The sequence below is a fragment of the Micropterus dolomieu genome, linkage group LG22 (assembly GCF_021292245.1).
Source record: "Micropterus dolomieu isolate WLL.071019.BEF.003 ecotype Adirondacks linkage group LG22, ASM2129224v1, whole genome shotgun sequence".
NCBI lineage: Eukaryota > Metazoa > Chordata > Actinopteri > Centrarchiformes > Centrarchidae > Micropterus > Micropterus dolomieu.
Window position 1 is genome coordinate 13989148 of NC_060171.1, and position 11635 is coordinate 14000782.

Consider the following 11635-nt stretch of genomic DNA (forward strand, 5'->3'; position numbering starts at 1 on the left):
GGGGGGGGGGGGGGGGGGGGGGGGATCAAATTTCTAATCCAAATTAAATTATCGGGCCTTTAGTCACCCGACCAAGTCAAGATAATTTATCTGGCCACTCGCTGTGTGGTAAGCTGGGACAGAACGATCAGGGGCTTTTCATCTCCACCCATGCTGAATTAAAGGACATACAGCGAGACCGCACACGAGGAGTGAACAATGGCTGTACAGCATGTCCAGATCTTCAAGGATGTTTAATTAATTAAATAAATTAAAGAAAAAGCTAAAGATATAGTAGGGGCACAAAGAGAGGTTAACAAAAGTAAATCATTATATACAGCCACCAATTAACTCATAAAAGAGCCCATTTCAAACTGTATGTAACAAAGGGAACTTATTTAAATGCAAGTCACAAAAAAAGCTTCATTGCAAACTATTGAGTCCTGTTTTGAAATAAATTCAAACAATTATAAAACAGCGACATGTTTACATTTTAGCATTTTCAACTTTGTGTCTGGTTATGGACTGCAACCCATTTTACTATAGCCTGCTATGCTCAGTATCCCTTACAAACCTGTTAGCAATGACAAAAAAAATACCTAGAACTGATTTTTAGCTTAATGTATAGCCTATGTAAAAATTAAATATTGTTAATATAGTTAATCTGACCACATACAAAGATGTTCACAAATCTTGACACAAATAGGTCACAGCAGCATCTCACATACATTTCTTCTAACGATAAATTAAAAAGGTTCTGAGCTGTTTTTTGTGCTTTAAGCAATAGAAAAACTGAATCCAACCCATTTCACACACACATGCAATTTATTTTAACAGCCTCTCACAACTCATTACTGTGTTTTAACAGTAGAAATGTTCTACATTGCCCCAGCTGTTGTGTTGGGCCTGAGAAAAGGAAATGCATTCTCATTGCAGCAGCCATATAATGTATTGATTACTTGCAGCTGAATTAAGCTGCCATTTAGTGTTGCCAAGCGACAGTTAAATTATGCAAAGCTATCCACTGAGCTACAGCTACGTCAGCAATGAGTTTTATGGGCCTGGTAGGGTTTTGAAGAGGCTAATGAACACAACTTTTTGAACGATCATGGATCTTAAACCATAGTTTCACTCCACATGTAACTTTTACCAAACCCCAGGTGACAGGTGGAAATAAAAGCACAAGAAAATATGAAATCTGTCTAAATAATGAGCAAGAGGTGTGTCTGATCCACTCAAACTACTGTAAGTAAACTTTATAGGCAGTTACTTGCTGGTATGTTTAAGGCTGGTAACCCCAGCTGTCCCTCCTCCCTCAGGCCTAATTAATCATAATGTATTGTATTGAACTGGTGCCTTTTCAAGGGAAAATACACACAGAAGAACCAATCAGATTGGTCTCCCTTAAGAAGGAAAAAAAAAAAAAAAAAAAAAAAAATCTATAAAAGGACAGCCTCTGTTTCCTATAAGAAGTCAAACATAACTGTTGGAAAACATACTTGTAAATACTAGCTTTGGATCTCATATTCAATACCATTTTTTTTCGTGTTTATAGATTCATGTTCATTATATATATATATCTCTTGCTGATACAAAGAGAAACGTCCACCTCCCTACCCAGCGATTTCTTAACTATTGAAGCCAACTGTGTGCAGACATACACACTTGACGCTATTCCGTTTAATCCTCTGCTGTCTTTTTAACTTCATCACTATGAGACCTGAACTGGCCGCTTTGAACAGTCAGGCTTGGATCCCAGCCAAGACCAATTACCTCGGCTGGTGGCCAGAACTCCTTTTCAAAAGTGTGATACATGTGGTGAAGTATAACAGTGGGGAGAGATCGCTGGCCTGGCCAGTAGTTAATTAATTAAACACTATCAATTTTGGGCATCTTGCCAAAGGGACACGCTCCTTCCTCCACAGAAACGGAGGCAGACTAGGCAGCATTGAGTCTGACTCTCAGAAGTCAACAAATAATAAGAGTATGCACACACACACCAAAAAGGAGAGTTACAGATGTTCATCTCCTCTCTGTAAAGCTGAATTGAGGTCTGGCTACTTCAAAATAAAGTTATAAATCACTACAATGTTGGCTGCTGCAATAAGAATGCATTTCCTTTTCTCAGGCCTAGCACAACAGCCAGAGCTTATCCAAGAGTGGACAGAGATATGACAATGGGATTTTCTGTAAAATATGGGAGCAAATGTTCAAAAATTCAATAGGCTATAAAAGGATGGCAAGAAAAACAATATAGTCTTGATTTGGGCAGTCAAAGATAACTTACTTGTTTACATGGTTCATCATAGCCCCAGTCAGCAAAGCCATTGGGTGATGTGAAGGCTTGTTGGCCAGCAAGAGACAGCCGCTCCTTCTCCTCAGGCTCCTGTTTTATTGCTGAAGGTGGCGATTCGGACATTTGCTTCACAGCAGATGACTGAGATGTGGAATAAGCAGGGAAGGGGAAGCCTGCAATCTGCTGGAGTCGAGGCTTCTTCACCTGCTGATGAGGCCCGTTCTCCTCCTCCTCGTCTTCCTCGTCCTCATCGTTCTCTTCAGGCTCCACCATTTCCTCTTCCTCTTCATCGGAGTCTTCATCTTCCTCATCTGGGTCTGTTTTGCTGAGATGACTGTTAAAAGCTTGTTGAGCTGCTTGGTAAGTCTGTCCATCTGCTTTGCCAAATAACGCAGAGTCTATTCTGGAGCCAGAGGCCCTCGCCACAGCAGCGTGTTGAGCAAACAGGAGCTGGGCTCGAAGAAGATGCTTTTCTTGCAGGTTCATCTCCAGTTTGGCCTCTTGTTGTCTCTGCAGCTGTTCCATTACCACCTCAAGCTTCACCCCACCAGGACTGAACTGTGGACACCCAGCTGAGCTGCCCTCCTCGGATAAGCTTGACTATGAACCAAAAAAAAACACATTTGACATATTGACACATATTTGACTTCACCCTTCACAGTTTGATTAGGTGTTTCTGCTTGCATATGCTGCAGCAAGTTATCCAAAGTTATAAATAGGATAATGCAAACTGCATGTACAAAAAGGCTTTGGTAATTACATTTTTACCAAATAGTTGTTTAAATACTATATACTACGTATATATTGTTTGATGAACATTATTCAGTTGTTTTTGTCTACTAAAATGATGAATTTAATGTGCATGAGAGGCTGTCCACGGCCTCAGAAAGCACATTATTGGTGGATTAAAGTGAAACAAAGCTAAGTGGCTTGAGAGAATTCTCAACAGAAGATTACATTAGCTCAGTTGACAATAAATTAGAAGCAGGATACAAATGTTTCCCCCCCAAAATTTTCAGTGTCCTTGCCTTGTTAAAAGGCGTCCGTAAGAACGTCCTTCCATAGCCTATTTCTTCAGTTTTCTAAATGGAAAATCAACTTTATTTTCAAAACTGCAGACACATGCGAGCATACGACCTCCTTTAACAATTACGGAAAACAACTTACCCTGATCAATAACTAAAACAAAAACTACATCGTAATGTTCCTGAAAATGTCTTCATGAATCGTCACTGCTTTGTTACTGTAACAAACACGAGTGGGAGCGTAACCAAACAGTCGTCGACACTCACCATTTGCGCCTTCGAGTAATCCATCATCGCCAACAGGTCTTATCTAGTTTTTCCTTCTTTCCGCCGGCAGAAATAAATCGCATCGCATGACCAGTTTTTCTAAACTGAAAACATTCTTCTGATCAAATGTGAAAAACCCTCCTGTAGGCTAGTGTGGAGGCCGGAGTAATAGGAGCTGGAGGAGGGGTAAGCGATAATGCTGTGCGCTTTTACCTCGCTGGTCACTGCGCATGGAAACTCAAACATCTTGATTGTCTTTGAATGGCTTCCCCCCCTCAAACCAAGGGTTAATCAAAGGCCCGCCCCGTGCATAAAGCTCGTAAAGTGGTCGTTTTCTTGACTGTGTCTCCGTGGAACTTTTTACATTGCAAATGAGTCTGACCTCTACACCCATAGAATACGTCTATTTAACTCCACTGCTAAAATTGGTTATAGGCTATTTCACAGCAGAAACATGCATTCTGGCTATAAAGTGGTGGCGTCATCAGTCATTGTCCTATTTTCTTTGGAGCAGGATTAAGTTGCCTACATTTACTGAGTAAAAGTGCCCAAAGAAAATGTAAATGGTTAGAGGCTGGCAGAGGTCTGACATCTGTTTAAGGTAAACATGTAGGCTATGTGTTATAGTCTGATTAACTTTATCACTAAGTGCTAATTGGTTTCTGGGAGTCCAAACCAAAGATATAGCCTAGAGCTCTTTTGGCTTTTGGTTGGCAACAAAACCAGCGGTGGCCATCTAATGTGCTTTGAACATCCTAATACCATATGTAACAATGCTGGAAATTCTGCTTTCATGTCAGCGGTTATACTGACACCCACTCCTCTACATAAAGCTGAAGGCAAACACTGTTGACATGACCTTATTGGTTACGCTTATGGAAAGCGGTGTTATATACAGATGAAAAACCAGAGCTGTCTTTGAATAAGTTTATTTCACCTTTGAAAATGGGCTCAAGGCGTACAGAGATCTCCTCAGCTAAAAAGCAAAGACCTTCATGTGAAGGGGAGGGATGTAACATGTCACACATAGTTCACTGGTTCCTTGCTAGAAACAGCATCCTGCATTTCTTAACCACAGGTTTCAGAGAGTTAAGCAGAGACATTGCTTAAATTGAGAAATAAATTACAATCTATTCATACACTCGCAGTCAAATGGTGTATTTATGGGCTTGAAAAAGACACTTGCAAACACATCAGACCTAACTCAGTCATTCCTCTCAAATATCTAAACTTAAACTGAAATCTGTTCCTCTCATATAGACTCAGACCTTGTAGCAGGAGTGGTGAATTTATGAATTAACAAGCATAAGCAGTTACTCCTCCTAGTGGTTTACTTGTATGGTACTGATTTATAAATCTCACACTATATCAGAGATGTTGAAATTGTTTTATCTAGTAATTATCGAAAATGTTTGAAACCTTCCACTCACGCTCAAATAGAATTTTAACATTAAGTACATCTTTTGTTTTTAATAAGAGAAGTTGAATAATTGTGCAGATTTCAACTACAATTTAGTTTGACACTGTAGGCCCATTGGTCTAAGCACTGCACAATTTTACTGAAGGTAGCATTCATGGAAATTAAGCAATATTTAAATAATCCATTATCCATATAATACAATCCATGTTAAATTATTTTTTAAATCCTTAAAAGTCAGTGGACTGTAAGAATTGCCTAATTTCCCACAAAGAAAACAACAGAAAAGTAATTTTAACTATCATATTTACTGTCCCTTCAGGCAATAATCCTGTTCCCTATCAAGTTTCATAACCATTGGTAAGCTATATTTAAATGAATGAAAAGCTATAAAAGCAACAAAAAGCTAGATTCTTATTCATCCTTGGTACTGATTATGAACATCAGATGCAACAATAGACTTATTAGAAAAAGTACCATACTAGCAAAACAACAGCATGTGAAAAATCTTTTTGGACATGAACTGGAGCAGGGCATGGCTAGTTCCTTTCAGATTCTGTATCACAAACAAAATGAGAAGTGCATCTGAAAATATTACACAAAATTCATCCAACAAAACATGTATATTTCTAAACACAAATATTTTGAGTCTCTTAAATATGTAATAAATAAGTACATGTCAGTAGTCAAAATGTATTCAGATATTTGTCAGAAAAATTAATCTTTTTTTTTTATTACATTGCTTTCTGATGTAGCTATAACTTCTCTTTTTTGTTAAATAAACTACATTGTTATAACTAAATTAAAAGAAATACAGTATTGTCTTGATAATAACATTACACCATTTGCCATTTGAACAAGTTTATTTTACCAGCATATACATTTTCCCTGAAATGAAAACAGATGTGATATAGCTTGAATACAGTAGATTGATTTTTTCCATACATGTGAAATCGCTGCTCCCTTGTGGCAAAATGTGACTCTCACAAGAAAGTTCAGACACACACAGACAACACGAACAAAGCGACGCCCTGCTCTCCTTTAAAGCAAATTAAAATGAATGTACTGCTTCAATAAGTACTCAAACAAATTTAAAATTTCCCAAAACATACTTGTGACACTCAATAAAGATAGTTTCCTTTATTAGGTTCATCAATATTTTACAAGCAATAGAACTTAATAAAGGCCAAATTAAATATCACACGTATGAAGCAAACATTTAAGTACAAGGGTACTGCGTTCCACCATCTTTAGATCTGAAACAAACAAAACCTTTTTGTTAGATTGCCATCTTGCGACAAACCTGGTGGGAAAAACACACAACTGACCAGAGAATTTTAATACCTTCCCATCTACACTTTGTCAATGCCAAGCTCTTCAGGTGTAGAGATGCCAAGCTCCTGTAATGTTGGCTTCAGCTCTTGGATCAGGTACGGGTAGATCTCTTTATGTGGGCCGGCTTTGTCCTGAGGAAATAAGAAATGTTTACTGGCTTTAAATCAAGCATGTGGGGTGTTTTTCTACTGTTGTTTACAAACCAATAAATCGCCATCAACAGTCAGATAGCACACACAAGCCTTGCCGATGTCCGCCTGAGATCGTACGCCGGCATTAAATTTACTGCTCGGAAATACCAGCCAGTGGGCAGTGGTGTGTTTACAGTGAACAGCTGATGGAGTAACGCTAAATAATTGGTCCTAAGTTGTAGTTTTAAGTTTTCATCAGTCAGAAAGTTTTTAAAAGTCAATCTCCTCATCTCCATAACAAGCGTAACAGCTGATACCAGTTAATAAAGCTCGTTAAAAATAGTGTTCCTCTGACGCTCAGGCGGATATAGACATGAGTCTGGCCAGCTGATAGGCAGCTCTTGTCAGCTGGCCTTCCAAACTGTCGCAATTTTATTTTTGTGTTGCTTTCTCCGTGCTGGACTTATTTTAAGAACTTGATGGCTTTATCCAGTTTGTTATTATATTTGTAACTTTATCACGTGTTTCTCCATTATACTCCCACACAAAGAAGTCTAGTCCCACACAGCCTAAGTCAGCTGGTTAATTTGCCTAATCTTCTTCGGTGGAAACACAACAATTCATAGTTTTCAGTCACGTGACATGCGCTGTGACCACCCAGCATTTCCAGCAACTCTAAGTAACAGTGTGTGGCAGGCAGCGGAAAATAACGTCTTTTTGCCCTCCATGGGAGAGTTTTCCTTGGAATTTGACGTCACGTGAAAACTATGAATAGGCTAAAGGAATCTTTTAGTTGCTTGAAAAGATGTGCGGGGACTTTTGGTCAAAACGCGGCTTAAAGGTCTTTTAACACGGGAAGCGACACTCCGCCTGCGTAGTCGCCTGGCCCCGCGGGGCTTCTCATGTGAACAGACACAGATGCCTCTCATTGAATTACGAGGTATGTAAATCGCTTCCCGTGTGTAAAGGCCTTTAGAAGCTGGTCTTTTTTCCTTACCTTCACAGCTTCCAGAATTCTGATTGCGCTCGCCAAGTCGTTTAACCTCCGACAGGCTCTCAGTGCTGCCTCAAGAATCTTTGGCTCAGGTACCAGATCGTAACCAATCAATGTGTTCATCCCTGGAAGAAGGAATAACATATTTTAGTTGGAGAACAGAGACATTTCGTATTTCATTCATTTTGTCTGTTGTTTAAAGGATAGAGCTGGTAATTTTCTATATTTCTACTATGTGAATAAATCCCACAATTAGACTAAAACCAATAATGAACTGATCCCAATAAAAAAGTATTTTCTATGTAGCCTGATACACTATAACATACTTACTGTGTAACATGTTCCTTCATTATGATGAACATGGGCACTGTAGTTTATTTTGTATTGATCCCACACACCCACCACCATAGAGCCAAAAATACTCATTAGTGCAACTGTACCAATGTGTATTAATCCATGGCTGAAAACAGTTCCCAATAATAGCAATATTTGCTAAAGGCTACAGTGTCCAAGCTGTTTTAGGAAATTACTGAGCCTGTCTCAAGAATGAAACTTAATATTTGTGACCTGTTTTAAAAAGCTTTACATCTTCAGTAGGAGCCAGTGGGCTTAGGGCTAAGATGGGAAGGAAAGTCAGAAAGTACTGAGAGAGAGACTAAAATAATGCTGGTTTTGGTCTTCTCGTGGGATTTGTCAAAATTAAAAATATGGAATAACCCCTACCATGTAATTAAATGTTATGTAAATGTAAATGCTCCGTACTTGTATAGCGCCTTTCTAGTCTTTTCGACCACTCAAAGCGCTTTTACACTACATCTGCATTCACCAGTCACACTGAGCCTAAGTGCTCAAACATACACTCATACACTGGCGGAATAGCCGCCAGGGGCAATTCGGGGTTCAGTATCTTGCCCAAGGACACTTCGACACGCAACCAGGGGGAGCCACGGATTGAACCGCCGACCTTCCGATTAACGGCCAACCTGCTCTGAGCCACAGCCGCCCCAATATCTCAATATACAAGTTAGAAACCATTTTTTACAGTTAAAATACCAACCATATTTGCCACACAACTTCTTGACATATGTTTTTGTTTAATGTTCAACCATTAGCCATTATCATTTCTCACCTGATCAATATCACTGACATGATAAAATAGTACAATGCATCTACAAATACGTTAATGTGTCTGACAAGCTGTCAGACTCTGGTGCTCACATTGGACTGTTTTGTGTTTTGGACCCCAAAACACTGCAAAGGTATTTATAATACTCTGACAGGATTTTATTACACAGTGTCAATCATTTTATCTTTAATAATGGAGGTAAACAGTAGAGATACAGTGTTCACGATACAAAATAATTGCTAGAAATTTGTGTTTGCACATATTTAATTGGCCAATGCAGCACCTTAGTAGATAACATTGTACCTGGTTCAGCCTTTATTTGCTAGACAACCCTGAGTTTTCTTTTGTCAGACCCCTCTGCGTTAGCACCCAAACTGCATCGATGTAGTGTTTTGGTTGATTCAAATGAATAAGGGGGCAGCTGTTTTGTTTTTTCTCCACAGAGAGCTATTTTCAATCTGAGCGTGGCCTTGACCAATCAGGATGGCACAAACTCATCAACTAAGAGGGTTGTATTGACTATAGCTGGGTGTCAAATCTAAATAGTCCAGAAAGTGTAAGTAGCATGAAGTATTAAAAACTGTCAAGTACCAAAAGCTGGCCCTAAATCTTGTACAGACTGGTACTCGTCTTTACTACTTTACTGTTTTCTCACAGTTTCTGATTTGAATCATATTTACAAGTTTATATACAAGTTCTTGTATGGCTACTTATCTAACATTTAACATTTGAAAAGTTTGGATTCTTTTGTTAAATGAATAATAATGTACTGAAAAAGTCTTGATTCTGTTGCTGAAACAGTTTTGAAGGTAATGGATTTGCACTAGTATTGAAAAGTTAAAAATTACACGGTCAACCGTACACATACCTTTTCTCAGCTCCCATGCATCAATGTCTGGCTTGTTGAAATAGGTGACCCAGCGAGCATCAAACTCCTCATCTGTCTCCTGCTTCCCATGTGAGTAACACCTTGAGGCCAGAGGGGCTGCACAATGAAAACATTATTTAGCTGGACAACCTATTATCAATAAAATAAAGAGCTTACAGAGTCATCTAGCGTCAGGGAATGTAGAAGGGCAAACACAGCCAAGATATCTAACGCTACACTGAGTGAGGAAATAGGACAAACACTTTATAGTGCAGCTGGATCACTGCCAACGGCTTGACATGACCTAACTGTTACATACTGCACCTACCAGGTTGAATACACACTGACAAACAGTAAAGGTATATTTAAAATATTATCCTTGTGATATATTTAAGAGGATGTGGGAATCATTTTCATCATCATCATCCTCTTCTAATTCATAATTACATAGTTTACGTACATCTAATGTTACATCTGCTAAATTTAACTTCCCAAACAGGTAGGTTTTAGCTAAATTATCACGACGACATTAGAGATTGTTATTGTCTGCGTCAAACAATACTTTGATATCAAGAAGACTAACGACTAGTACAATGTACACAGCAATACTAAATTAACCTAGTTAGCATGTTAGCATCAGGAGCAGAACCACAGGGCCCCTGGTTCAGCCTTTCAAATGGGTCATGGCAAGGACACAGACACCACCGAGCTGAACACCAGGACATTTTCAGAGCAGCACATACCCAGGATATGTAAGTAATGGAAGTATTGAACGAAAGTCTACACAATCTGACTGAAACATTAACACGTTTAACAGTGCGGCGTGTATTTATAACTGATAGTTGACACCGGCTACGCTATTATCAGCTAGCTAGCATAGTCGTGCTAGCACAGCAATGTGCCGACAGCCACCTTGACTTCCGCTACAACTTCGACCTGACAGTTTCAAACGCTACCAAATTACATAATACCATTCAGAAGTGAACCCATACCTTGGCATCCGGGTTGCGTACGGGTTAAACTCCGGACACCGGAGACCGAGAGTCGGACGGCGGCTCTGAACATGATGGGGGACAGCCAGCTACACGAACCGGTGAGATTTGGCAGGAGGAAGCCAGCGCCGCCGACTTGTCCAAGCGTCACGTACGCGATACCGTGGGGCGCATGCGCAAACGGCAGCGCATCGATGTATATATCAGTATTGTTGAACCACTGATTCTGACTTTGACCTAGACACAATATTTTCTATATGTTCGGACGTGTTGTACCCAGTGAATCAACATGTTCATGCATACATTATTATTCTCATAGAGAGGATGAGTAATTATGTATCCAACGAAGGTTAAAGTCAAGGGCAACTGGACTTGGTTGAAGATACTGGAAGACGTTTCGTCCCTCATCCAAAGGACTTCAGTTCTGACTGACTGGCAGGGAAACTAAGTAATTATGGGATATATTTTATTGGACGCTATAAATGACTCCAAGCTGAATACTCGCAGCTACTATAGGGGAGACCAGTGAAGGTTGTAGCATTTTTGACATTTGTGTCTGTATCTCTGAGCTCCTTAAGCCAGTGCGTTCAAAATGTGATACAAACTAGTTACACGGGTGTGCTATTAAACTGTGTAACTGTTATCTCTGCAACACAGACAGAAAATGCATGGTTTAGTGTTAAACACAAGGAGTAAAACATTACAATTCACCCCGTTGTCTGAGTTAGTTGTAACATACCCTGAGGTGAAATGTAACATTATGTCATAAAGAATATGAAACATGATACTGAAAGCTTTTTATTCAACTTCACTTATATAACACTAATTATTTTTTAATATAACTGATGTGTCACTGTGTGTGTGTGTGTGTGTGTGTGTGTGTGTGTGTGTGTGTGTGTACTCGTGCATATTGGGGTGATCCAAGTATCTTATTTACTGTCATAGTAGTGATTGTGTTTGTGCTTGTTTGTCTTGCACGTCACAATGGTGACAGAGATATGGTACTCCTAGAGTGCAGGCTTCACAGGCCTGCAGAGAAGCCTATACAAGACTTACAGTCTTACACTACCATGCAAATTTAATAATAAAATAATTAAACATTACCGTGTGCGTGTCAGAAAACATATAAATGCAACTAAACACTTTCTTGGAGTATGTCGTAACATTTTCATTGTTGTTACAACTAACCCAGACACTTCTAGCCA

At 39.3% G+C, this 11635-nt stretch overlaps 2 protein-coding genes across 2 annotated transcripts in view; both read right to left on the reverse strand.

Annotated features, from left to right (window-relative positions):
- LOC123961190 (AT-rich interactive domain-containing protein 3A-like) overlaps positions 1–3858 on the reverse strand; it is a 15465-nt gene extending 11607 nt beyond the window's left edge. The window contains exons 1-2 of the mRNA XM_046036341.1: positions 3568–3858; positions 2267–2875 (exon numbers count right to left, since the gene is read on the reverse strand). Coding sequence (XP_045892297.1) covers positions 2267–2875; positions 3568–3594 — 636 coding nt within the window. The 5' untranslated portion in view covers positions 3595–3858. The remainder of the gene's footprint in view (positions 1–2266; positions 2876–3567) is intronic.
- Positions 3859–5828: 1970 nt separating this feature from the next.
- LOC123962365 (cytochrome c oxidase subunit 5A, mitochondrial-like) lies at positions 5829–10589 on the reverse strand. The gene is made up of 5 exons (XM_046038438.1): positions 10431–10589; positions 9439–9555; positions 7448–7569; positions 6329–6450; positions 5829–6240 (listed from the first exon to the last, which is right to left on the reverse strand). Exons 1-4 carry the CDS (start codon positions 10501–10503, stop codon positions 6337–6339), a joined length of 426 nt encoding a protein of 141 aa, XP_045894394.1. The 5' UTR covers positions 10504–10589; the 3' UTR covers positions 5829–6240; positions 6329–6336.
- Positions 10590–11635: the final 1046 nt, after the last annotated feature.

Coding starts and splice junctions, on each gene's coding strand:
- LOC123962365 (XM_046038438.1), bottom strand. CDS start 10,503: ATGTTCAGAGCCGCCGTCCGACTCTCGGTCTCCGGTGTCCGGAGTTTA. Junction 9,556..10,430: donor TACGCAACCCGGATGCCAAG/GTATGGGTTCAC, acceptor TTCATTGTGCAG/CCCCTCTGGCCTCAAGGTGT. Junction 7,570..9,438: donor TGCATGGGAGCTGAGAAAAG/GTATGTGTACGG, acceptor TCCTTCTTCCAG/GGATGAACACATTGATTGGT.